Source organism: Chlamydotis macqueenii, chromosome 17, assembly GCF_036417535.1.
Source record: "Chlamydotis macqueenii isolate bChlMac1 chromosome 17, bChlMac1.mat, whole genome shotgun sequence".
Classification (NCBI taxonomy): Eukaryota; Metazoa; Chordata; class Aves; order Otidiformes; family Otididae; genus Chlamydotis; species Chlamydotis macqueenii.
This window is the reverse complement of record NC_141572.1, coordinates 10,863,506-10,891,024: the sequence shown is the minus strand read 5'-3', so window position 1 is coordinate 10,891,024 and position 27,519 is coordinate 10,863,506. Positions and strand designations below refer to the sequence as shown.

Sequence of the window (27,519 nt, the reverse complement as noted above, 5' to 3'; positions counted from 1 at the left end):
ACCCAAATGCATAATTTAGGGAGAAAGGAGGAGTAAATTGGTCTAATCTGTGTTTTTAAATCAAGAACTATTTGACGCAGTTCTGTTAGCTCCAAGTAATGTCCCAGACATGTCCTAGTTGTTTGAAGATCTGTAGGTACTGTAAAGCAAGACCATCTTTCTGTTTCTCTTTACACTACATATTACAACCATAGTTGGACCAATGTCTTTGATGGGCTCCTTCACGGTGCAGAAGTAGTGCTGCAGCCAGATGTTTTTAACATCTCCAGAAGCTCAGTGCTGTGTTGTGAGGCAAAAATAGAAACACTAAATCATAGGCATGACTGGTGCAGTTGCATACTTTTCATTGTGAACAGAAAGCCATGGAGATGCTATTAGGGATCAGGATGGGTAACGAAAACTACTTCCCTGGACCTGCACTCCAGGAGGATACTCGGTGGTTGCGCGGTACACAAAACATCTGTTGTATATAGATAATAACAATGCATTTGCTATTCTCAGCTACTAGTGTATATTGAAATTTTGTTTTATGATTCAAGTGATGCAGTAGGTCTTCAGGAAGTGCAGAATGAATACAATTTACAGCCTAGAAACTATGAATTTATAGCTGAAATAAATATTTGAACTCTCGAAATTTTTTTCCAAATTTCAATTTCAGCTGTGCCATTTCCAGTTAAGTACATAACATGTCCTCTAAAGATTTTCCAACATTTTTCCTAATGAGCTAGTTAATAAATGCACTTGCTACATGATGTTACAGGGTTATCTGTGAGTTTAAACCTTTATTGAGAATGGCTTAATTACAAATAAAAATATATTTATGTATAAAATCCCTGCATGTAAAATACCCCTTCCTTTGCTATTGACATCATGAAGGAAACAAAGTGACAAAACATTTTCAGAACGAGTATTTTGATAGACAGTCTTGTAATGGGAAACAGTTTCAGAAAATGCAGATGCTCTGAACGCTTGTGCAGTGAGCTATTTTTTTAATCCGAATTTGTGTCATATAAATACTCAGTCTTTTCAGTTGGCTTCTGCTTCTTCCTTGTGTTTTCGTCTCTCACAGCTATCTTCTGTTTGGCGGCCATAAGAGATCCTGCTGCAATGGTGGAGCTCTCTTTTTGTCTGTATTAGCTTAAACATCTTTGTTTCTTTATCATTCAGTTTTGTTGAAGTATTTAAACCCTAGATATCAAACATTTAACAGTCAATACTGTTACACCTATCTGTGCACTTCAGAACACTTAGCATGCCCTTAAATTCATGTTCTGTGTATAAGCTCAAGATTCACATTTGGAGAACTGAACCAGTAAGAGGCTAAATGTCAATTATAAGCCTTTTGTAAGAGTTGTTTTTATTTAGCTCACCAAGCCTGGTCTAAAATAAATCCTGTGGCAGTTTACTGGTATTGCATGAACTACCTACCTGAAAATGCATGGGTTAAGGAAGTACTTTATCAACTTGTAGTTTACATACCTGTTAATGAGTAACATAGCTAATACAATCTCTCTAAATCAAACATCATGAATTTGGACTTGGACATAAAAATTCCCAGATCAGTAGCCTTTTGGTGACTTATTCTGGAGGACCCAGAAGGCATTATTTGCAATAGGTTTTGTACCTTTTTTCTGGGATTCTGCTGGTGGCACTAATGTACTGGTTCTGCTGCTCACAAATCATGTTCTAATTTTTACTCATTTTGCAAGTGTAAATGCTGGGATGTATTCCAACTTCACCAATGATAAACAAAATTTGATACACTGAAAATTTCTTGTCACATACTTTTGGTTTGGAACTTTTTAAAGGCTACTGAATTTAAATGTCTGTTACTATTTTTAGCCTTTGTATAAAGGAGCACCTTGATTCTACTAAGCATACTTACTGAACACTTTCCAGATACTTTCAGCATCAACAACTGATGTTTTCTCTTAGAAAAATGTTACCGTGCTGGAAGTAGATTCCTATTTATTATTTCCACCACTAAATAACAATGTCCTTTTACTGTTATTCTGTGCAGTTCCAGAACGTGAACAGTTCTTTTCCTAAAACCATGCCAAAGGTGTGGGATCTCTTTAAGTGCAAAATAAAATTTTGCTAGCTTTACATCAGTATTAACATTGATTTTTCTACCCACTTGAACACAGGCAGGACTGGAGATCAAGACTTGTATGAAATTGTGATGGATGAATCTGAAATAGGCGGCTATTTCTTACACTTTACAGTGCTCCTCAACAAAGTAATTAAACCCAGGTAATACATGAAAGGATTATGAATGGGCTGCTAACAATTTCATTTGATAATGTCTGAATACAGTAACTCTAACTTAATGTAAAAGCTGCAGTATAACAGATAGGAAATCTGAGTTCCTGCCTTTTTACTTGTAGCAAAGAGACGTTTGTATTCTCTCTTTTCTTAACTCTGATTTCAGCTCTTCTTAGGAGGTTACTGAACGAATAGCAAAATTTGCCTCAAATTATGATTCAGTATTTTAGTTACAATCCAGTATATGCTGCCAGATATTTACAATTTACACAAAAAATGTATACCAGTAGTGTGGATTATCATTGTCTGTATTTGCTTAGTAAGTTTAAAGTTTATATTTAGAATGGACTCTGCAGAAACTGGCACGTGGATGGCATAATGTTCAGAGGTTTTTGCAAAGAGAAATAAAGACTTCTAGGTACAAATAAAATATCTTCACTTAAACTTCTGGGGCAGTACAGAGCTCTGAGCAGTCATTCTAGAGGATTTAGCCAAAAGAGATGGAGTTTCTAGTACAAGAGAATAACACAAATGATTCAAAATCTAACACAGTGGCATAAATGCTAAATCTCTGTAGGGTGAATTTGGGAAGTTTCCTTAGGTAAATGTGTTTCATTCCTACAACACAAACAATATTGATGAGCCAGCAAGGCATTTTTGTTATTTAGAAGTGGTTTAACTTAGTATTTTTTTCCTTCCATAATAACCTGCTAAACCTCATATCCCTAGATTTAGGATGAAGATCAGCCCTTGATGCTTTGACAGACAGAAACAGGTATTTTCTATTTTTTTTCCTAGTTTTGTTTATCTAAATCTATGTGTGTGTTACCAAGTGTCAAATTTCATCAATTTGGTGCTTTTTTTCTCATGTGTTTAATCTGAAAATAAGCTCAAAGTGAACAGGCTCTGGGCCTGTATTTTAAAATTGCTGTCAAATGTGCAGTATTTTAAATGAGGAGAAAAAAAGTGAGACAGACATTGCAAAATCAGAGACATAATCAGGAAAAAAAAAGGGTAAAGATAGCATGACAATATAGTCCTATCAATGTCTATAAAGCCTCCCTTGTTTAAGATCCCACTGCAATTCAGGAGCAAGGTCTCTGCAGGGGGAGTCCTGAGACAAGCAGCCAGCTGCAATGCAGGCTGCACAGAAAAGGACCAGAAGTATCGGGTGAGGATGTCAGCTGTCAGTGTAGATGAACAGAATATCTTCATCAGTGCCGTAACTCGTCCTGGCTTCCTCAAAGTTACTGATGCTGGTGCAGCATGTTCCTGTTAAGCAGTAACAAAACGTTGGTAAAAATTCAGAAGAATTTACCTGTGAAAGGCTCTTCTTATACTGAGTCTAGCAGCCTCTACAAAGAAAAGTAACTAGTATACAGACCGGACCTATCAGCTTAGGTTACAGCTTTACTTGGGTAGACCTTTTCACCTCCAAGGCAGTGCTCACTGAAGTAATGCTCTAAATAGGTATTAAATTGGCCATTCTGCTACATTCTGCACATAGGAACAGTTCAGCATCTCTCACTAAGCCATCTGAAAGCCAGGCAAGTTTGCTAGAATGTGTATCTCAATGCTTCAAGTAAATCACAGCACAAAATGAAGCACTGATTTAACTAATGTGGTAAAACCCCTTCTGACAAATTGGTCAGTGATGCTTGAAAAATATGCATACTATTAGAGGAAGTCCAGCTGTGGCTCTGTATAACAGACATGTTAGTAATGGGGTGGCTGAGAATCTTCCCAAAAGGAGCAGGCTACTCACGGTCAGCATAGGCAGGGTTGTTGTAGTATATACTCCCTGAGGCTTTGTTGTAGCCACATAACACAATGAAATGGCCCTGGTAGTCAGGATTCCTGCAGAAGCACTTCTGTCCAATGGGGAGGAAGCAGCAGTATTTGACAGGACTTGAGCAAAGATCACACAATAACAGGACTGCATTCACTAGGACGATGGCTACATGACCTTGGGAGAGGTGGTTTTGGATGTCTTGAACAGTTACTGTGCTGCAGAAAAAAAAAATCAGACATGCTTATTAACAAGTTTAGGAAAGAAAATGGTATACAATGAAGTGTGTGGTGATGGACAGTACTTACAATACAGCTGGCATGGTTATTTTTATATCACAGGTACAACTGTTTGCTGTTAAACCCTGCAGGCTTTGCTACAGACAAAACCCGTCACTCAAGAACTTTTGATCTCATTGCTGCTACTGAAGTGCAGAGCAACAGCTCTGGTTTCTAAAATAATATAAGTGTAATCTCAGGATATATCAGATGCCCCAGAGAAGAGTATTAAAGGAGCTGCCAACTAATTCAGTAACTTGAGAGACTTTTTGTTGTGGGAAAATTGTAAATGAAGTGTTTTCTCCTGCTCTTAGATAAGTATATCTCTGCAGCAAGAAATCTTTATTGACTGAGTGGTTAAAGATTGCATAATCACTAACCAACTTAAGACATGCCCAGATTTGCCTCTGTCACACAATGTTTCTCCCAGTTGCAATTTTGGACTACCTGATTCTCTTGAGGCTTTATTTCTTTAGTACTTCCTACAGAGAATGACCTATCATCTCATCTGTTAAAAGCTGTCCTTCACTGAGGCAGCTGGTGTATTCTGTATGCGTTAGAAACTCATCCCTTGGATATATTCCAGATGTCAGAGCTGTGTGCACTACCTGACTGAACTCATGTGCTTTTTGACCTTTTCCAGTGTTGCTTCTCATCTTTGGTGCCCCAGCCTCGGCAGATACAGTGCACAGGTAGATACGCCATCTGTCCCTGCTTTGATCAAGGCCACGGTCTTAAGATAGCCAAAGCAAGATGGACTGACTGTCCCTTCTGTCCTGTCACAACTCTACTTAAACAGGTGGCGCCATACAAACTGCATGTATGTTAAAAAGGACACTTAGTGATCCTGCTAAATGAGAGTTCCACTGCAGCATTCAAATACGTTGTGGCTGCCCTGTACCCTCACTTCTTTTCTTACTCCTAATCATTTACCCCCTTCAACAACAGAGATCCAAATCCAGCTTCACTGTAAAAAGGGATGCAACTCAAGTTGAACATGGATGCTTAGTTATTTCCCACATAGACTATCACTGTCAGTTGTGAAACAATTCTGCAGTTTTTCCCCTTCTCCTGGGTTTGCAGGTCTTTCATAGAGGTTCCTTATTTCATCCTCCCCGTGGCAAAAGCTCGTATGGTAGCTTTTTCTTTGCACGTCTGTCTAGAACAGAGGGCTATAATGTTTGCATAGCTGTGAGAACAATGGGTCGTGTGCCCATGTAGCACTGTCCCCAGTTCCAACGATGGCCTATTAGAGTGCTCTAGGCACTCCCTACTGGGTAATCTTAATGGATAATCAAATTCAAAGCATAAACATCAACTCCTGTCAGCATTTTCAAATAATTTATTCTGTGTTGTGACTATTTTTCCTCAAACTTAATTATTAACTCTTGATGACCACTTTTTTTTTTTTTTTGACAGATATAGTAGAAAGACTCTGTAATTCACAAAAAAAAACACTCAAGGCTTGATTTCAGCCTCTTTCACCAGTTTAGGTTGGAGACTCCACAGAATATCCAAAGAGAAAAGAAACAATAAGCTTACCACTTCTCCACCAGCACCTTACAGGCTTTGGCTTGTGCAAAGAGCTGATTCACTCGATTCTCTTCTGTGTCAAAGTGCTTCCTGTAAAATGACTGTGGAGATAACGGAAGTTATGAACTGGAATGACATTTACCTTAGGTAATTCATCTCTTACACCAGCAAGGGCCTGCATAAGTTGGAGATCTGGCTATGGGATAAGAGATCTCTCCCTTAGTTCACTGGTAACAGGATAAGGATTCCTGCTCCAAGTTATAAATCTAAATTCACTCCTGGTCAGTTATTATTGAAATTTCCATCCATTGGCTATCCAGCTGCCTACATGAAAGAAGTGTGTCTGGTTCGTACTGGGCAGGAGCTTGCATTAGAAAAGCCATCACTACTATAGGCTCTCATTGGCTCCCTTGTTGCCAGTCTTGAAGAGGCCAAGCTCTCCATGGACACAGAGGCTGAGTTCCTCTCTCACCTCCAGAGGTGGTTCTTCCAGGTCAGGGCTGAGGCATGGTGGTGGGTAAAGTATGGAAGCTAGCACTGCTGCTGCCCAGGCTGTACCTGTTCTGTAGATTAAATAGAGGGCTTCAGTCTCCAAGGCTGAAAAATAGGCTGGAACCTGTCATGAGCACTACATGAAAACTTTTTTAAAAATTTGCATTCTGGAATCAAAGATGTAAATTATGTGGGATTGTATCTAGCCTTGCCTTTGGAACTGATTTATGCCGATTTTGGCAACAGGCAAACCTTGTTTACAGGAACTGGTTAATTGTCGTTACCACAGCAGAGCTTCTATAGCACAACACCTAGGGCTTTTAATACTGTCTGCTGTCTCCAGTAGATAAGCATACTAACCTGATTTTTGTAGCCCTTGTCCACTCCAAGCGTCTGGGTGCAAAATTTATGCTTAATACCAAAGTGCCGCATTAGGTAGGCCAGGTCAATAGTCCAGATACTCTTTGTTAACTGGAGTTCATGGATGGCTTTCTGAAATTCATCATTGTCCAAATGATTCAGGTACCTATGGTATTAGAAAAGGCAGGGGAAGGGAAGCACAGATCTTAGGAGAAGCAAAATGTGTGCTGTAGCCCAAGCATCCTCATCACAGGATGTAAAAACTGAAACAATGGGCTTGGCTAAGAAATAACAAAAAAAACCAAAACAACCAACCCACAAAGGAGCCACAAATTTAAAGGAAGGGAAGGGAGTAGGGAATATTTAACTGGATTTATTGCTGACTTTTTGGAATTGGAAATGTATGGGTATCTTGACTGTTTTATAGTGCTAGAAGTGTACAGGAGCTGTACAATAGGAAGCTATACTGAGCAAGTATAGAACTTTGTCCTGAAGGGCTTACAGTCTAAATGTACAGGCATTATGAGAGCAAACACAGAAAGGACTGTTAAAGACTAAAACCTGCTTTAGGCAAAACAGATGGATTTCAAAAGGAGGAACGGTAAAGGAAGTTGGTAAATATTCAAAGGAAGCTTGTCTTAGGCACCAATGGCACAAAAGGCAATAAAGGGGAGATGAAGTCAGGAGGAAGCTTGGGACAGATTGCAAAAGGGTGGGGAGGCAGAGAGTTCTGGAAGTCAGAAAATAAATGGAAGTAAATGGGAAAAAAAAAAAGGGACTGGAATTGATGCAGGACAAACATGGTCAGATTAGCAAAGTGAGAAGATTAATCTTGAAAGCTGCATTCTGGGAAGACTGAAGTGGCAAAGAGGTAAAGGGAATAAAGAGGCAGAGGTTACAGTAGTCAAGATGGGAAATTACCAGCACACGGACTAACGTCTTGGCAGAAGGGATGGAGAGAAATGAAAATCTTCTGCTTCATATCTACTAAGTGGACATCTAAATAGGTATTTCTCCTGCACCTAAGCTCATGTTCCTCTGTGGAAGGAAAGAGGAGTTCAGCAGGACAGCTACTAGTTCAAAAAAAGAAAAACCAAACCAAACCAAACAAAAAAAAAACCCAAAGGATAATACAGTGCATTGTTTTGAAGTTGAAACTACTCCTGGAAAAAAACCACGCATCCCCCTGCCTGGGGGCTCAGCAGAACAGAGGTCGCATATACTCAGCAAACTGGGACACACCTACCCATCACTTGAAAACACAGAAAGGAACGAGGTGAATTGCTGTGCTAAGTATCAGTTCTGAATTGTATCAACAGGGAAGGGCAATAACTCTTTATCAGGTTATGCATGCCAGCCTGCAAGTTCTTAGAGCTGGTTAGATATTTTGCATCTGTCAAAACAGTCAATTATTCAAAAGGGTCTTCAGTTCATCTTAGTTCACACTTTCCCTTGCTCCTGCTGGAGAGCTGTGCCAGGCCCAAGCAGCAGTCATTCTCCAAACGTACCCGAGAATATGTGATCTCATAAGACTAAGTTAAACTCACAGCTGCTTCAACACACCTCTTCTCCCTGGATGTTGCTTCCCACTACCCGTCTCCCATAGGATGGGATTCCCCACCCGTTCAAACCAGAACAGTCACTTACTGGAGCACCATCCTGGAGCAGGCTAGCCCACAGTCCCAGTGGTACAACTGCTGAATGACTGGCACTTTCAGCTGGATGCAGTCAACTGTAGTGAAAACACCCCATTGTGAGTAAAACGAAAGATGTCAATCCATACAGGAATGTTTTTCCCATACTTCAGCATTAAAAGTCAGCTTGTCTTCAGCACTATAGTGGCGGAAATTTAGGAACTTTTTTTTTTTACTTTCTCTGATTGGCCGTTTTTTGGGGTTTTTTTCTTAGAAGAACACAGGTTTGGTATTTCAGTACAGTTAAGCATTTGGTTTAATCTCATACTCCTTTATTGTTTCATACCTATAAATAACAGTAGGTAAGGCACAGGTATATACTTTCTCTTGTGTCTGAATGTATTTCTGTGCCACAAAAGGAGTTAAACCACAGTGCGAGAAAACAGGCACAACCATGATCTCTTAGGTGTTGATCTCTTACAAGCCACACAGATTTGAGCCTTTTCTACAGATGTCTTTTTCCTCAGGGACTGTAATTTACGTGAGTAATTTTAGGTTAACAAAACTCACAAATAACACCAGTTGGCCTTTTGTATTAACTCCCTCATTAACTCAACCAAGGGAGTTAAGAACAAAGGGAAAAAGAACTATTTCTACCCAAAAAGTCCCAAATTACAAGTAACTCCAACCCTCTGACAACCCTATAAAAATAAAACCTGAGGCAGTGTGGTGGTTTCAGTTTCAGAAATGCCCTTACCCTTCAAAGGACTTGAAGTGTTGTGCCTATTACTGCTACTTCAACGTTGCTCTAAGTGAGCGAATGATAAAGGGCTTTTCTCAATAACCTTACCTTTGATATAGAAAAGACGTCTGAAAAGTTTTGTTAACACAAGGTCAACTACATTTTATGATAGGAATAAAAATGCATTTGATAGCATGTGGAGTGCTCTAGTTTTGATGTAATTATATTTATAAAACTTTTCAGATAGTGTTGTTTGTAATCTTTTATTATTTTTAACAAAGCTATAGCCTAGCGTAGGGACAAGCCAAAACAGATCTTCTGGACTCTTTCCAAATATTTTTTCATAGTTGTGCCACTGTTTAATCATGACTTTGGAGACTGGCATACCCACGGGTATATTCAATCTTTTTAATTAATGTAGATTAAGGTACTCTTCAGTATCCTGAAGAAAAACCCAATTCCCAGATTCTGCTCAAACCAGGATCTGTAAGTATGTTGTCATCATTTTTCCTAGCATGTATTGACTCTGTCCCCTTTTTGTCAATGGTATTGAGCCTCTGTCAAGTCCCAAGACTAACGGAAGAGGTACATGTTTTCTACGTGAAGACTTCAAAAGGATAATCACTTTGATTTTCTCGGCTGTTCAGCTTCCAGCCATCCTGTTTCCCAGCACAACCAGGCTTTTTCAGTGATGACTGTCGGCTGTCCCGAGATAAGATACAAGCCCGTATATGGTGCGGCTGTAAATAACACCGAAAACACCTCTCCTGTTTGCCAGCTCCTCGGTGCAACGAACTGACAGGACGGCGCCAGTAAGTCCACGTTCCTGCTGCTGCTGCCGAAACCGGCGGCCCCGGGAGGGCGGAGGGGGCCGGCAGGGCCTCCGCAGGGGATGGCAAGAGCCGCCCGCTCCCTGCCGCAAGCAGGGCCATACCCCAGCTCCCTCCCCCTGCCCGCGTCGGCGCCCAGCCCGTTCCGCCGGGCCCGACCCCGCGGCCCGCCCCCCACCCCGGGGCGCCCAGAGGAGGGCTCTGCCCGACCGCCTGCGGAGGGCGGGCTGCGGGAGGCGGCCGGGGCGCACTGACCTGGCGGCGGCTCCCCAGCCTCCCGGGGGCTCTTCATGGCGGCGGCGGGGCCTGCCGCCCGCTCACTGCCGGCCCCGCCGAGCCGGGCCGGGCGGCGGCGCGGCCCAGGGGCCCGGCATGCCTCGGCGCGCCGCTGGCTCCTCCCGGCCCCAGAGGCGGGGGCGGAGGCGGGGGCTGCGGGGGGCCGGGCCCCGGGGCGCCTGCCCCGCGCCGTTGCCGCGGTGTGGGGGGCGGCGGCGGTCGGGTGTGTCGATGGGCAGGGGCATGAGATGGCGGGCGGGGGATGTGGAACCGAGGGCGCGACCTGAGGCGGGCGGAGAAGTGCGGGGCGCGCCCGTCCGGAGCCCTGCCCCGGGGGCGGGACGGGGCTGTCCCCGGCCGGCGGGACAAGACTGCGGCGGAACCGTGGTGCCAAAGCTGCGCGGTGCTGGGGCAGGAAGGGAAGGGGCCATACTGCCGTTCCTTCCGGTGCGCGGTGCACGGCGGGAAGGTAGAGGAGGCCATTAGGGGTGAGCGCGGGCCCGGGCGGAGGCGGTTGGTGGGTGGTGAGTGGCGCCGGCCCCGAGCGGGGTTGCCGGTCCTCCTGGTGTCCCTGGGAGCGCTCCCCGCCCCCCCCCCCCCCCCCCGCCGCTATCTTGAAGCATCCAAGCGGCGCCGTATCCTCTGAGGCCTGTACGCTCATTCGGGCGCCCAGGCCCTGCGGAAGCGGAGCCGCGGCGCCTCGGTGGCTCGGCTCGGCTCAGCTTCTGGGGGTGGGCCCCCCGCGCCGGGCCGGGGCCCTCCTCTGCCCCTGGGGCAGCGCTAGGGATGGGGGCCTTAAAGTGAAGGAGAGTCGTGCTCGCCAGGGCTGCGGCGTGTGGTGCGGGCTCTTCTCCCTTGTGCTAGGGCCTGGTGCTTAGGTGATGGGGTCTGCGAGCGTGGCTGTGCTACCCGCAGGGCTCGCTTAGCTCGTAGGCGGTCAGGCTGGCTGTACCGTTACGGGATGCACCTGGGGCTGGTTCTGTTTGAGGTGCACCTGCCTGTACAAGTGGTCTGTTATCTGGTACTTAAAACTGAATTCCCCAGGTCAGAAGAGGCCTGGAAAAGACTTACTTTTGCAGATGTTTTAAGTCTTTCCATGGGCATCTTTCTAGAGGAGTTTTATTAATATACATTGTCAAAGCATAGACGTGTGTTTGGGCAAGGGAGAAAACCAGCACTTTACGGTGGAAAAGATCATAGATTGTATAGGTAAAACCTAGTCCACAGCTTTCTTTGTAATTATATTCTTTTTTTTTTTTTTTCTTCTCTCAGGTGTAGAGCAACAGCACTGCAAACATGTCAATTGGAGTGCCAATTAAAGTCCTGCACGAGGCTGAAGGCCATATTGTGACATGCGAAACCAATACAGGAGAAGTTTACCGAGGCAAACTTATTGAAGCTGAAGACAACATGAACTGCCAGGTATACCTGCTTCAGGAGGATGGAGGAAGGCTGTCTGATCTCTGCCTGGAAAGGCTTAGAGCTAGCTTATTGTCAGCTTGATTGAAAGACTGTTGCTTTTAGGATAAAGAAAACTGTGCTGTCTTACTGTAGTGAAATGGATTCAGGATTACTGAGCACTCCAAAGAGGCCAGAGCTTATTATTTCAGGTTTTAGAGTCAGATTGGGCATTCATGACAGTAATATCAGCGTTCTTAAGATTCTGTTCTGTGAACATTACTGCTGGAGTTCTTTATTTAAAGCCACTGATCATAAGAATAAACAAACCTTGATTTAAGAAATTCAAGCTTTTTAAAATGCACATTACTGTAGTCATCCCAAGAAGGCTTAATTTTTACTTTAGGCAATCACTTGTTGAAATCAAAATGCTTCCTTAATAGAACAGCTTGATTAAAACTGATTCAATATGAGAAAACAAAACTAACAAAGCTGATAAAACTAATTTGCAAATTGAGGAGAAAGCAAAATCCTGGGCCTGCTTGAATAGTAGCAGGCTTAGGGGTATTTTAAAATGATCCTGGGTGCCTTGTGTCACAGCTCCAGTTGAGAAAGCAGTATGCTTGAGTCTTTGGCTTTGGTACTTTAATCCTGGCTGAGGATTCTGCAGAGAAGTAGGAATACAGAACTGTGTTAGAGACTCTGTGAGCCCTGACTGATCTTTACTTTCCAGATGTCCAACATAACGGTGACATACAGAGATGGACGAGTGGCACAGCTTGAACAGGTGTACATCAGAGGTAGCAAGATACGGTTTCTAATTTTACCGGATATGTTGAAGAATGCTCCTATGCTAAAGAGCATGAAGAATAAAAACCAGGGTTCTGGAGCTGGGCGAGGAAAAGCAGCTATTCTCAAAGCTCAAGGTGCGTACAGTTTATTTATGGTCCTTCCTGCCGATTTTGTTGTAGAAGAACTGTAAAACTGTCATCTGTCACTGACGAAGCAAGCTGTAAGAAACTGAAAGATTACTGGTTCATAAATTGTTTTTCTGTATATTTCATCTTATGGTGGGAGTCAAGACTCAAACTGCCCAATTACCTGAATGCTGCAATAATTTAGATATACTGAGTAGTTTTGTTAAATGGAGGCTTTATATAAAATTTAGTCTTCTGTTTTCCAGTGGTTGTGGCCACTAGCTGTTTGGAATACTTAGGGAAGGATTTGGGTGTTCTTGTTAAGCTGTTGTAGAAAAACAAATTCGGGTATTAAGATGGTACTTAAACTACTGGGAAGCTGTAATTATTAGCCATTCTGTAGTTCACTCTCATTGTACATTTCTCAGGGGAGCAATCTAGTTATAACAAGATTGAGTAATAATCATGGGCTACAAAGTCCTTGGTCAACTTTAGCAAATGCAGAAAGGTTACGTGGGAGAGTAACATCTGCTGAAATGTACTGAATTCTGTTACAAAACCTTGGAGGAGCGTGGAGTTTTAAATCTCTTGGGCTATACAGATTTGTGCATCAGCTTAGAAGGAGCACAAAGTGTGTGAACATTCACTGCATCTCTTCTAAGTAGCAAGACTGTCTAACCATTAGTTCTGGTTCTTCTCTCGGAAAACCTTTTGTTTTCTCATAACTTTCTGAACTTCATAGGATAGCTACGCTTCTAAGCAAGAAACTGAGTGTTGCTTATGTTTTGCTTGTCAGTTGTTAAGTATGCAGTTATGTCAAATTCATGCCATCCCTGATGTTTTCTTTCTTCAGTGGCTGCAAGAGGAAGAGGCCGTGGTATGGGCCGTGGCAACATCTTCCAGAAGCGAAGATAATTTTAATCTTGACCGACATGTTTTTTGGTTTGTTTTTTCTATTAGGGGGGATTAACTTGACTACATGTGCATTGGTATCAGTTTTGTTTAATAAATGTTTCTGACAAAAACTTGTCTGCTCTTACGTGACAGGACTCCTCTTGGACAAGTACATTGTAGGCTGATTTCAAACTTAAAATAGCTTTGGAAAATAGTGGACTTTAGAATTGACTACTTTGTGTTTGTGTGATGCTTTGACTCTTAAAGATCATCATGTTTCCTTTTTCTTGTTTAGTCCTGTTGTCATTCATTCTCTAAAGAATTAGAAAGCATTCTTGATGAAGAATTTTTTAGTAGTACGTTTTAAAGTTGTATTTGCAGCTGCATTTATGGAAAATACAGTGAAATAGGCAGCTTCCTGAGAAGCAAAGCACTATGTTCTTTTGCTTTATATGGACCTACAATAGATAGTGGTCCATCCTCAGATCTTTATGTTGAGCTTGTATTCTTGCATTTCTTTTTTTTTTCTCTTTGGATACAGGGAAAAATTTTCATTAGGAACACACAGCTTTGACAGGCTGAGTTTGTATTTGCAGTGAAAAATTATATTCTAACTCTCTTAGTTTTTCCCTCTGCCTGGGAAAAGAATACAATATAAAATAGGCATTTTCAAGGATAAATTTGAAATGTTTTGTGAATTTGAAAGGTAGTGCAGGTGTATGGGGAAAGTCCTTTAAATGGTTATCCATTGAATACAACTCAATACAAATGCTAATCTTCTGAACAAAACTTAGGCCAAAATCTAAAGTTGATTCTTAGCATCTATATGCAGTCATGTAGATCAACAGCTGATCTGCAGGAAGCCAAATGTAACTAGTTTATTTTGCTGAAAGTACTATCTGGTTGTTCTTGCTGACTTAAAGGGTTGAAATGTTGAAGTGTAACACTTCTGTACCTAATCACGTGCTTGCATACAATCAATTATCAGTCTTTACATGTACAAAATAGCTAGTCTTGCTTTTCTGCTCTGATGCTGTGAAGACTCTCCCTCGAGTGCAGACATGAAAGTTGAACTAATGTATTAATTTGTTGAATTGTCTGTAAATAAAGTTGATCTGGTTTCACATGACTAGAAAAACCCTGCTACATGTTCTTCCTGAAGACAGTATTTCCAACTTAAAATGAGCAATTTGAGGCTTTAGTAATGATATTAAACGCTTCTTGTGGAAATGTGTCATGTCAAATCGACAGTCACTCAGAAGAAAATTGCAGCTGATACCCGTTCCCCCTGAGAGTGTATTGTGTAAGATAGAGGCAAGTAAAACTGCACTGGTCTGCATGCGAACTACAACCCTTGTAATCACTAGTAGTAATGGCTGTTTCTACTGTTCGGAATTCTTTAATAATCAGTTTGGTTCTAGCTCTTACTGTGGGAGAGAAGACATTTTAACAATTTCGTCCCCATGCTTAAGTTAAAGGCTTCCAATTTCACAAGACTGTTTTAAGAAGGACTGTCCTAAAATTAACATGAAGCTGAAGTCCATTTTATGTCTTTATACTAGATGCCCACTGAGAATTACATTTTTTTTAACACACAAAGGAGAAAAGAATTCCATCCTGTTGCTGTACCATGAGCTTCATGGTAAGAGTTGAACTGTCAGGCTAAAGCCTGGGATTTCTGGAAGTGGGTCAGTAGGTAAGAACAGGTTATTTCTGTTGACATCCACTGGCTTTGCTTGTTTGCTGTAAGGTGGTAAACAAGATGTCCACTTCCTTAGAAGGTAGTGTTATGGCTGTTTAAAGTAGATGTCTCTTTTTGGGGTTTTTTTGGGTTTTGGTTTTTTTTTTTTCAGTTTGTGAACTGGATTTTATTGTTTTTAATAGATCAGGCTTGCGATTCTGTTGCTAATCAAATTGGAGTTTCTGTACAATGGAGCTACACTACTGTCAACAGGCAGAACAGGAATGGCACGATACATAATTACTTCTTATATAACTTGAGTCAAGTATTTTGCTGGAAGACGTAGCATGCTGTGTCAGGAGCTAGAACTACCTTCTCTTCCAAAGTAAACACCTAATAGAAACCTGAGATTGATTAGTACAACAATTAATTGCCATAAATATAAACTAGCATAGGATGGAGTGTGTCTGTCTTGAAGGATCCAAGCTGCTCTGCTTAAAGGGTGTTATCCTGGCCGTGGCTAGTGTACAGTGACTGACAAAGGAGGTTGCTGTTACCTTGGTTAGTAACAGGAGAGACAAGAGACATACTCAGCTTCAGCAAAGAAAAATTACTTAGCCAGAACTCCTTTGGGTCTGGCTTCTATGGGGTCTCCCTGTAACCTGTCAAGGAAACTAATGGTGAGGATTGCCACATCTTTTTTTTTTTTTTTTTTTTTTTTACCAGGACTATGCAGTACTTCCCACTCCTCAAAGCTCTGCTTCCTTTTTCTGTAAGGCCTCCAAAAAGAACTATTAATACGTGGAAAAGGAAGTAAGCCACAGATGGGGGACGTGACTAAAAATATTTTTTTGGAAGAGGTGCAACATTTTGGCAAGGCTGCAAATCTGGCCCATTGGCTTTGCATCTCACTGTCTCCTTGTGACTGTTACATAGCGTTTATCCTTTTCTGAAGATTAGATGCTAGCTTATTTTGCAGAGGGCATGGAGAAATGGCACCACATTTTGACCACAGCCAGCTGCTGGAACGGCAAAGGCTTTGAGACACCAAGGGAAGCTCTAAAGAGTATAATGATTAAATGCTATTTAAGCAAATTAAAGCTGCCTGGCAGTAGCAGGTTTGTTTGGGATTGTTTCCACTAATGATGATTGGCTTACCTTTTCTGTTGTGTTTTTTTTTTTTTTTGTTTAAGTTCCTGTTCCTCCTTCCTGTGAAATGCCAAGCTTCTGTTCTCTCCACTGGGATCACTCTCCTCTGAAACAGTTGATGGGGCATTAGCAGCACTGAGGGTGGGGGAACAACCATGAATTTCAGAAGGAAACAATAACCCAACCCAGTAGGTTTGGCTGATAGAACAAACTGCAATGTATCTGCTTTAAGAATTGTCTACCCCTTCTGATTTTAAGCTTTATTTAAGACATGTAACATCTCCAATCCACATCAGCTTTGACGAATATACTGGATTTTGCATAAACTAAAAGCTTTGCATTATGAATTCAGGTTGAGGCTGAGTCTAAGATGAACTGTTTACCCTCTTCAGAAAGATATTGTGAATTAGTGTTGAAAAGTTTGAAGTTTCACATGGGTAGGAATTTAAGCCCCAGCCAAGACAGACGTATCACTCAGCAATTTCTGACTAGACTGATATGCTAGTTTGTTACGGGCTGCTTTGAAGATCCCACGTGTGATATGTGTATTATCCTTACAATGTGATAAATCAAAATTTCCTTCTAACAAATGATGTCTCATCCACTAGATGGCTCTGTCGGGAAGAGAATGAAATGCAGGAAACCAGAACCCTCTGGAAGGAAAAAAATGAAAGAAATGTGACTTCTGCTATATAATCCATAAACTCAGTGCTATTACAAACTCTAGCATGAAAATACTCAGCTTATTTTAATTCCTTTGCAGTATTCCCAGAGCACTGGCTTCAGGTTAGTCCAGCTGTTGCTTGATGCTGTGTGTTTCCCTGGTACCTGGCTAATTGGACACGTTCACTTAGGTAGGTCATACAGATTCCTTGAGTTCAGCAATTTAAGACATCCGTTTCTCTGGGACGGAGGATCCTACAGATAAATGCAGCTGTCTGTTTTTAATATCTGCCCTTATTTGTCGCCTTTTTTTTGTGTCACAGATTGCAGCATTTCTTTTCATTCTTTGCCATTGCTTTTGAGTGTGGGCTTGTAAAACTCTTCCTGTTCAGTGAGTTCAGGGCTCACCATAGCTTCCTGCTTTTGGCAGAGAGAGACAAGCTACTGGCCTGAAGCTTTGACATGAACTTGCACCTTGATGTCATCGGTGTAGACGCATTTGAAGTACTCATATCAGACAGAGAAGCTACACTGCAACCATGCAAAATGATGTGTGGATGAGTGCAGGTAGAAACTCACTCAGTCTTCCTAAGCCAAAAACCAAAGTTGTGCTTTGGTACAAAACCAGAGGGGAGACCCTGATAACAGCACAGAACAGTTACATTGTTGGAGAAGGTGTCACCTGAAAAAATTGCTTTCAGAACTGCAGGACTTTTCCTCACTGACCAGATGCTTTCATCCATCCCTGTGCAGTTCTGCTCTCCAGGTGTGTCTAACTTATATTTGATTTCAAAGCTGTACTTCTCTTTAGCTCATTTTCCAAGGGTACTCTGCAAAATATCGGTCTATGAGGTGTTGTGTTATGGCTGAGAGAGGCTGGGAAGGGATGTTGTGTAGATGAGGTAAGTGGCAAGCTATGGTGTCTCTTCTCAGAGTGTAGTTACATGCCGCATTGTAAAAGTCCTGTTGTCCAGGGTAATAGAACTTGGTTTATACCAACTCTTAAAATTGTGGGAAGGCAGCAGCCTCTTTATCTCTGCCAGTAAAAGGCAGAAGTAAAGGGATGTGGGCCCCTAGATCTCCCCTGCCCTCCAGAAAACCTCTTCTAGAAGGACAGAATGGAGTGGAAAATGTGAATTTCTGGTGCTGGTGGTGAGGATAACTGTCCTGTCTGTATCTCTTTATTACTTAAGCTTCACAGTGAGCTTTTGTTTGAAGTAGAGATGCACTGTTTCCTCTTGGTAGTAAAATGTGAGCAAGGATGGAAGGCTGACACCACAGTGGAGTAATGATTTGGTAAGGTAGCAAAGGGTGGACTTCTGAGGTCTACAAGAAAGTGTCAATAATTTGGTTACTTATTTCTCAGCCGCAGGTGAAAATGGAGGAAAGGTTCTCCCAGGGTTCTTTGGTGTTTCCATCCTGACAGAGGAAAAAATTTAGATCTGGGCTTGCACCTTATTGTGGCTAAGCTGATTTCAAACAATAAGACCTGGTCGTCCTCCTTTCACATTAGATAAAGCTAACTCTATGGGACTCTTCTGCCTTCAGTGTTTCTTTGGGAGGAAATATGGATAAACCATGTTTAAAGCATAGTCCTGAATAACCTTGAAATAAATGCTGATACAGGCAGTGTGCTGCAGATTATTTTGCAAGTAAATATTTGCTGTTCTCCACCCTGTCATCCGCTGAGGGACAGATGATGCCTGCAGACAGAAGAGGTACCATATGACTACAGCATGCTGATGCCTGCAGTAGCCAAAGCAGTGCTTGTCTGCAAGTATTTTCCCAGAACAAGTTGCATTTTAACTGCTTCAGGTGTCCTGTTGTTGCCTGGTCCTGTAATAAATGTTCTTAATAGTGTCAAGAGTACTTTGGAGGTAATGAATAGGGAAATGCCACCTAGTGCTCATGCTAACTGCTCCTCAAAGAGTAGGGTGTGGGATTATTTAACTCAGTGTGGAGGGTGACATTAGCATATGGTATGACCAGTAGGTTCAGAGTGTTTTTACTTCACCTAATTCAGACGTTTAATGAGAAAAGTATTTTGGGCTTGTGAGTGAATTGGTTGTTCCTTGTAGAGAGGCTATTATTCCTGGCACAAGACCAGTCATTGCATAAGCAAGTATTGTGCAGCTCTCCGCTGCTCAGCAGAGAATATCGGAGTCTATGAAAAGTGGAGATTTTCCAGCTTCATTAATTCAGGGGAGAATGTTGGAGCCCTGGCAAAGAAACAGATTGTATCCAGAAGATGTGTAGTTATGCTGGGAGAAATGAAAAGAATGGCAGAGAAACACTATTATTGTTCTTTTGTTTAGTGAACTGCTTGCAGTGAACATTTAATTTGTTCTTCATTTTCCCTTGCCTGGGGACCTAAAATCTGTTGTCTAGTTGTGGGTTTGCTTTATTTCCAGCTCATTGGAGAGATGCTAGTACACCCACTCCTGAGCAAACCACTGCTTGTTGTGAGGCAAAACTCCTCACTTTTTGCCCCACAGTGCCTAAAATGTTAACAGGGAGTGGGACAGTGGGAATATCGACAGCACTGGGCTGGTGATGCAAAGAGAAGACAATAGGAATGTCTGGATTCGCAGGGAGATGGTGGGTTATGTGGAACTGTCCCTTTAGCTTGTTCGTGGCTCCATGCTGTAAAGTGCCCGACTGTTGCTTTTGTGTGTTTTTCTTTACAAAACTGTTACAGGGTACAAAGACATTGTTACCTTGAATTTCACAAAGTGAAATGGAAGCCAAGGCAAGGAGAGGTTCAGACCAGGATTTGAAGACAGATTTGGGCCCACAACTCCTGCTGAAACCAATGAGCTAGGCACCTAAGTACTTTTCAATACCTATCTTTAAGTGACTGGCCTAACAGTGTCCCTGGAGCTCAGGGACAAATTCTCCAGAGGCCCAGTGACTGCTCTAATGGCTGGATCATCCTAGAATTTATGATCTCTGAGTACTACCCTTCCACATCAATCTCATCTTGAGCGGTAAGCCATTTTATGGTGGCTTATTGGAGTGGATACTCTTAGGATGTTCATGCTGGAATTCCCTCAGTGGCATCTGGAAAAGTGCAGTTTTGTTGTTTCTGTTACAGCTGTTTTGTACCCTCTTTTCCAATTTCTCTGCTCTCTTGCAATAAACATCAATCCTCCTTGTTAGGCAATTCCAGTAAGGCCTGCTGAATCAGTGCTACCTTGATTTATTTTCATCCTCCTTCCGTAATTCCTCACTTCATTTCATCCTCAAAAGACACTGATTGATGTTCCCTTCTGCAGAATAAGAGAATGTTACCTGTAAGTTTTTAACAGCTGCAGGTGTGATCCTGCTGTGGATTCCTGTGCTTCTGGGAAAGATGTTTACTCTCTGTAGGTATATGTGAAAAATGTCTTTATGGAGAAGCACTTTCAGGGAAAAACATGAGACTGTGAAGCTGGAGAAAAGGTGACAGTCTCTGCCTCTGTTTTGGAGGTTTACAGGTAAGTTGCTTGACAAGATAGTAATACTTCTTTCCCTGCAATGATATGGAGAAGATAAATCACTGATCAAATTATCTTGGGTACTATGGTAAGAACACCTTGCACATCACTCTGTCCATATGCAGAGGATTAGGCTTATTTATAATCTTTCTTTCAGAAGAGTTGGTTCTGTCTTCAGGGTAGAAGCCTCTTCACCCCACTTAGCAGAAGGGAACAGACCTCTGCAACACAAATGTGCATTGGCTTTCTATTCCAATTTTGAATGTGTTGAGTGCAATTTATGTCTATAAATGGAAAAGAAGATATTTGTTGTCTAAAAGTAGGAGCTGCCAAGGTGGTTGTGTTTGGGCTTTTTCGGGAGAGGGAGTGAGGACTTTTGGAGACTGGTAGTATTTAGCCCACATTAGAGACACAAGTCAGGACACAACTGTTATGAGCTCACAGCCTTGAAGAGGTTTTGGAGTTTTTCACATGCTGTGAAGCTGAGAATTTTATAATGCATTAGATAATGCATGTGGTGGCATTTTAGATTGCTTATTGATATCTTAACAGTCTTCTAAAATCTGAAGTAGACCACAGGTTGGGTGTTTGTTTTTCTTTTTTTTCCTGACACAACATCCAGCTGAGAAACAGAACTGAAGTATGGAGATTTTTACTCTTGTATAACAAAAAAGGTGTGCTGTTTGTTGCTTCACAATTGAATGAGTTCCTTTCTGCATAAATCTTATGTCTCTGGAACAGCTCCACAGCAAACCTATTTTTGCAAAGCTCAGTCATTAGCCAATACTATTCCTCTTTGAAGAACACTATATAGAAGTGCACATCAGAGATCTTCAGAGCCAGACAGGAGTGTGTCGTTTTGTTGCAGTCTTGTTCACCTCTTGCTTTTGAGGGCAACTTGGATACAGCAGTAGGAAGTGCTGTGGTTTGGGAAAAGAAGTGAATGCACATAGAAGAAATGTTGCTTCTTCCTTTTCTCTGGGTTTGGATGTGCTGTCTTTGTTTAGTCTTTTCACTACAATCTTTTTTTCCAGTTAATGAGCCAAATTTGACATGGAGAAAGTGGATGAAGCTCTAGGGAGCTCATTAGAGTTTTCTCATGTCAGAATTTGACTCCAAATACATGAAGTCTAATCCTAAACCTAGGTGGAGATTAATACCATGGGACATGCGGAAGCCTCTGGCTGAGGACTGGGAGAGTCCAAGTAGCAGCCCTCACTTTATCCTTGCAGCCCTATTTGAGCCTTGCTTTTACTGTGTGTTTCAACGATCTCTTTTTGGAACATGATCCTATCCTTAGGCTGAAACTAATGGTATGGGACACACCGATCCCTCAGTCTAAGGGTTACACTGGGGATCATTCTAGCACCAGCCCAAGCTTTATTTTGACACTTTGATCCCCAATGCTACCATATATCTTTGCAATCTCTCTCTGAATCCCAACCCCAGTGATGGCTCCTGTTGTTTTTTACCTAGGGGGGTCTCCCTGGACAGGCACAGGGCACCCACCCAGCCACTCTCTCACTGCCCCCTCCTGAACAAGGCAAGGAGAGAAAAGATGGGAATGCTCGTTAGTCAAGATAAAGACAGGGAGGTCACTTACCAATTACTGTCACGGACAAAACAGACTTGACTCGGGGAGAATTAATTTATTGCCACTTAAAATAGGTTTGGATAGAGAGAAACAAAGACATATTAAAACAACATCTTCCCACCCCCACCTTCCCAGGCTCAGATTCACTCCTTCATCCCCAGCTCCTCTACCTCCCCTCCCCAGCGGCACAGGGGGATGGGGAATGGGGGGGGCTGTGGTCAGCCCATAACAGGTTGTTTCTGCCGCTCCTTCCTCCTCACACTGTTCCCCTGCTCCAGCGTGGGGCCTTTCTGCAGGTGGCTGTTCCTTCAGGGCTGTCCCCCTGCTCCACCATGGTCACCCCGTGGGCTGCAGGGACTCTGCTCTGGTGCCTGGAGCACCTCTCCTCCCTCCTCCTCCTCCTCCTCTGCCCTTGGCATTGCAGGGCTGTTTCTCACACCTTATTCGCTAATTGCTGTGTGGTGTTTTGCCCTTTCTTAAATGCGCTCCAGAGCACCTGTCTCAGGATGGCAAAATGTCTTCTCTCCTATGGGACAGCTGAGATTAGCGGTTAGGGACTGTGTTTTTCTGGCTTGGCTTAATATTTGCTTAGTGAGGGACAGCAGGTAGGAGGCAGGCATTGCTTGCCTTCCTCCTGCTTTAGAGGGTCCTTCTGCGTGTTAGCACAAGGGAGTCTCTGTTATGATCTTCTGAAAACAGCCAAAGTCTGGGTGACCAAATGGCTGATCACTCCTGTTGTCCTCGTGCTGTTAGAAGTGGAGAGGCAGGAGGCTGGGGGGCTGCCAGTGACAGGCTTACACAGGCATGGGGCAGTCCTCTCTAAAATAACTCCTGTTCATCCTGGAGCTGAGGGATGGGCCAGTCCAGGGCTGAGACGAAGGCGAGAGGACCTTACAGCTGGAGACCCTCTGGGCTGTTGCCTCTGAGTATCTGACTGCATGCCAAAGCTGTTCCTTTGCTGTCCTCCACTTTGCTCTCTTTCAATTGCAGTTTCTGAAAAACTAAAACTCAAAAAACCTGTTGGTAAAATGAGCGGTTGGATTCTAACTTATTCAGTTGCAGCAGTTTAGACAACACACATTGTGGACACATCAAACTGTTGGCTCTGCAAACCAAAAGATATCAGGGGATCAAGAACAAAACTCAGCTCAGAAGTCTGACATGGAGACCCAAAGGCAGCTCCTAGTCTGGGCAAGTGCCTTTTTTCCCACTTTCTGTGCCATGTTTGTGCTTGATGAGCGTTTGAGATGAATTGCACAGGTTGAATAAGGCCCATGTAGTTGTTCAATAGCTTTCCAAATGCATCCCATCACTCTATCCCCATCTGAGGCAGATTGCCTCAAAATTGGACTGGGAGGAGTAATCCTCTCAGAAGTGGAGGAACTGGCTGATCAGTAAACAGCAAAGTAACTGTCCCTCACCCTTGTGACATGCTTGCATGGAAGCTGAATAAACTTGATGCTGTAGAAAGAAATGTTAGTGTTTTTATGGTTCACTTGCTTTTGAGGCCAGTTTGGATGCAGTAGGGGAAGTGCCAGGCTTTGGGAAGAGGAATGCATATGGAAGAAAAGCTGACTTTCCTCTTCACTCTTCTCCTGGGGAAGAGTTACTGTGTGGTTATTGTGTTTTGTGGCTATTCTGGTTTTGAATCAGCATCACTGAACTGGAATACTATCAAGTCGGAGAGGAACTGAACAGATTCATAATCGAGTATTTAGTGTCTCAAAGTAGATCAAGATGCGGTCACGGCTTCCTGGAGTGCTGGCCTCAGCCAAGAGTGTTCCGGTCTATTTTGTTCTGTGAGCTACCTCTTGGCAGCCTTAAACCAGCTATTGCATCTATTTCAAGAACACTTGTTTAATGCCAGTAAACTGCAAAACAGATTCTCTTTTCCACTGATAATCATCCCCAACTGCTCAGAGCTGGGGTGGCTGGGCTTATCTGCCAGCTGCCCTTGAAGGCTGTTATTCCTGCTACGCAACCAAGAAAGTGTAGTGATAAGAGTTCATACTGAGACATACCGTTGCCTCTTTTGAGCTGGGAAACAAACGTGATCTGGTGGTGGACACAGTGATCTCTAAAGGCAAATGTTTAATCCTCTCTTGTTTCCTTTCTTAAGATGAAACAACTTATATTTTGTCATATTTGTCAGTAGCTGTCCATTAAGGAGCCTGTCAGCCTGCCCCAAACTGCAAACTCTTTTATCTTCCAAGTGCTTGTGATGAGGAATGAGTTGGAAAAAAAAAAAAGCCTTGGCAGTACAGAAGAGAAGGGCCTTGACAGGTTTTGAAGTGTGTTAAATAAAAATAGATCAGACAAACCTGTGCTTCGGCTGCTTTTTGCATCCTTACTTCAACAAAATGATTATCAGTTATTTAGACAGAGTTACAGGAATGAGGGTGGCCTCTGTGCTAGGCATCTTGCTACCTGGAGCATGCTAAGATGGTTACCCTGGGTTTTGTGGTTAGAGGCTGAGGTAAAATAAAGGATGGAGGAGTGAAGAAGGTGGTGTTCAGTCAGGTAGGGAGGGAGTGAGCCCCAGGTAACAGTGCTCACCAGCATTTTCAAATGAGATGCTGCAGGTGGCCCTGGGTGCAAAGAAGGGTGTGCTGTGCAGGTAGGAAACTGCCTGTTGAGAGGGGTGCTGGGTAGGAAGCTGCTGTTGGCACAGACTGGTGGAGACAGGAGTTCACTGTCTCATGTCCTGCCACTATGTAATTGTAGATCTGAAAAAGGACCAAGCAACCCCAGGAGGAGGACGGTTTTCTGGGCGAGTATATCATAAAATCTGGGAAAAATAAGATGGTGGGGAGGTGTGGCATGGCTTTGCACCCAGTGACCTCTCCTTCAAAAGTCGACTTTTGAAAGGTGTGCTTAAATGTCTCACTTTGAGATCTATTGTAAGACTAATCAGCTGGTGGGAGGTCAGAGGTGGGAAAGGGACTGTGATACTACCCTGTGCAGCTGCAGTGTCCTCTCTGCTACATGACCTAGGTCCCATAATGGCTGACCATCTGCATCCTGCATGGAGAGGAGGGAGGCTGGGAAACTGCAGATGGATAGCCTGGTGTATGAGTCTTAATACTGAGGTGTGTGTGCTGCTTTAAGTAGCTGAGGTTACAGCCCTGCCCCAGCAAGGAGGGTACTGAACAGAGTATTCAGTATGACAAGGATCCACCTCTTCTGCTCTGTTATCTAGCAGGAGACAAAGGCTCACTGCGGGGCAGGCATCCCCTGATTTAGAAGCATAACAAAGCTGGTCCCTCTGGGTATCAGTGAGGAGACTTGAATTAGGAGCTCATCCCTTTAATCCCCTTTGAGAGCTCTGAGCTCTCTCATTCAGTGCAAGGAAAGGCTCTTTTGGATTGTGTCATCCTCTCTGGTTTGTGAACTCAGCTTTTATGAAAATAGCTTTCTCTGGATTTGGAGCTGCCAGGCCTGCTCCTTAAACCCCCTTGCAAGGGGCTGAATGTCTCATCCCCATCCTGCTGATTAGCACAACTGAGACCCAAACCAGGGCTTTCAGCAGGGCTGGAAACAGGCTGCACAGATCTTCCCTGGGGCTGGGCCAGGGACTCTGCAGGGAAGAGCTGCGTCAGTGATGGGCTGCACGCTGGGGATCTTGCCTCAGTTCAGGGGGGTGCCACTGTTATGGAAAAGCTGTGAAGATGCCTTGATGCAGAGCTTTACAGAGACAGTGCTCAGAGCCAAAGACTGAATGCTCAGCACCCCTGCTCCCTCTTTCTAGATATGCCACTGACTCACCAGGCAGCTCCAAGCCTTCATTTAAATGCTTCATGCCCGAGTTTTCTTCTTGGCACAGAGTGCTGCTCTACTTAGACTGTAAGAGTTTAAGCAGATCTTGCTGACATTTGAAATGCTTTTTATTTTTGCTGAAAGGTATTTTGGAAGGAAAAGAAGACAAAGCAAAAATTAATACCATCTCTTCTACAGCAAGGGAAGAAACAGATACCACACTGAGAAGGGAAAAATGAGTTGTGAGAAGAGTCAGGTAGTGACCTCTGGAAGCAGCACAGTCCTTCCCCCAGTAATGGGAATGGCCACTTAAGCAGTTCTGGTTTGCCTTTTGTTAAACAGTCTCACGCTCCCTGAATACATTCTTTGCCATAGAAATTATTCCACTTCTCCAGATTCACTAGAAGGCTAAAAGTGGGTTTGGGTGGTAACTGTGCAGGGGAGCACGTGGTCCCTTCCCACCTTGGGTTATGCTGGAGTCTGTTTACATTGGCACACTCCGTTCCACATCCTCCTGGCCAAACATCACATTCTGGCTCTCTCAGGGCCTTTTCTCTCCTGCCTCCACTGGGATGGGGCAGCTAGCACCTGGCCTTAGCTATATTTGCTTTACCTTTTATCTTCTGCTCTTTTTGGTAAGCAGGACAGAGACCTTACCATGCTTCTGTTTGCAAGTTAGCAACATGAAGGTTACAAGGTCCTACTCCAGTGACCGGAGTGCGAACAAGACTGGGTCCACCGTTTGTGGTGTCAGGCTGTAATAGTCAGCACAGTGTCTCTAAACCCAGCTTTCTTCTTCAGGGGACTGGATTTATTTGGGGCTTTTGGTGGTTGATCAGAGAAACCAATACCTTCCGGTGCCCTGACACTCTTGGTCCAAAGGGGATAAATCACTTTACAAATATCATTGATTTGTTGCTTGCAATGTCTTGTAAAATCAGCAAGGAGCATGAAAGGTGTGTCTATTTCATGTGGATTTGTGTGGCTTAGTATATGAGAGTTGCTTATATGTGTTGAGACTCTCAGAGAGAATCAGCAGAGGAAGGCAGAGTTCCCATTGTTAATTTAGGAGGGCCAGGATTTATATGAGTTTTTTAATATGTCTCATTTCTTTAACTTTTAACTCTTTCAGAAATGTGTCTGCTCTCTGAATTCCTGTGAGGACAGATAATTGAAAGGACTTGACTTATCAGCTGAAGTCTGATCAGTTTATTTGTATCAGCACCTTGCAACACGAAGCACGGCAGCCTACCGCAAATGAACATCCATGTTTTGCTTTCCTTAGAGGAATGAACCTCTCTCACCGATCTGATTGGTACCTGCTGATCCTGTCCCACACTGCTCAGGCACTGCATGAGGACTGCTGGTCCATATTCTTGCAGCGTCTGGGCTGATGGCTCGATTTGTGAACAACCCAGATACTCAGACTCCATAGTGCTTCATGCTCATGTCCAAGAGAACTGTTTATTATGTTTACATAGAGCATGAGCAACGTGGAAAACACTGGAAATATTGCATCAGTGGTTTGGGTTTTGGACAGCACTGGAAATGGCGATGCAGCTGCTCGTGTCATGTCTGTATTATGAGGTATGCAATATGCCATGAGGAGCCAAAGCTTTGCGCTTTAGTTTGGGAAGTACCCACCTCTGGCACGTTCACTGCTTGCTCCTCTAGTGCCACAGTTATGCGCTTAGCTGTCTGCTTTTCCTCAATTTCACTTGGAATTTGTAATTGTAGTACAAAAGCACAGTTTTTGAAACCAATCCTTCTAATCCACAAGACTGTTCCCCCT

The 27,519-nt window shown here is 43.2% G+C and overlaps 2 protein-coding genes across 3 annotated transcripts; one reads left to right on the top strand and one right to left on the bottom strand.

Moving 5' to 3' along the window:
- Positions 1 to 754: 754 nt before the first annotated feature.
- GUCD1 (guanylyl cyclase domain containing 1) lies at positions 755 to 10,610 on the bottom strand. The gene is made up of 6 exons (XM_086761205.1): positions 10,179 to 10,610; positions 8,365 to 8,449; positions 6,718 to 6,883; positions 5,875 to 5,966; positions 4,031 to 4,272; positions 755 to 3,537 (listed from the first exon to the last, which is right to left on the bottom strand). The coding sequence occupies exons 1-6, from the start codon at positions 10,213 to 10,215 to the stop codon at positions 3,446 to 3,448; spliced, it is 714 nt and encodes a 237-aa protein (XP_086617331.1). The 5' UTR covers positions 10,216 to 10,610; the 3' UTR covers positions 755 to 3,445.
- SNRPD3 (small nuclear ribonucleoprotein D3 polypeptide) lies at positions 9,829 to 14,537 on the top strand. 2 transcript variants are annotated; one of them, XM_086761207.1, is made up of 4 exons: positions 9,829 to 9,905; positions 11,472 to 11,621; positions 12,331 to 12,523; positions 13,368 to 14,537. In XM_086761207.1, exons 2-4 carry the CDS (start codon positions 11,496 to 11,498, stop codon positions 13,427 to 13,429), a joined length of 381 nt encoding a protein of 126 aa, XP_086617333.1. In that variant the 5' UTR covers positions 9,829 to 9,905; positions 11,472 to 11,495; the 3' UTR covers positions 13,430 to 14,537. The 2 variants fall into 2 exon arrangements, with proteins under 2 accessions (XP_086617333.1, XP_086617332.1); XM_086761206.1 differs by lacking the exon at positions 9,829 to 9,905 and adding an exon at positions 10,576 to 10,687.
- Positions 14,538 to 27,519: the final 12,982 nt, after the last annotated feature.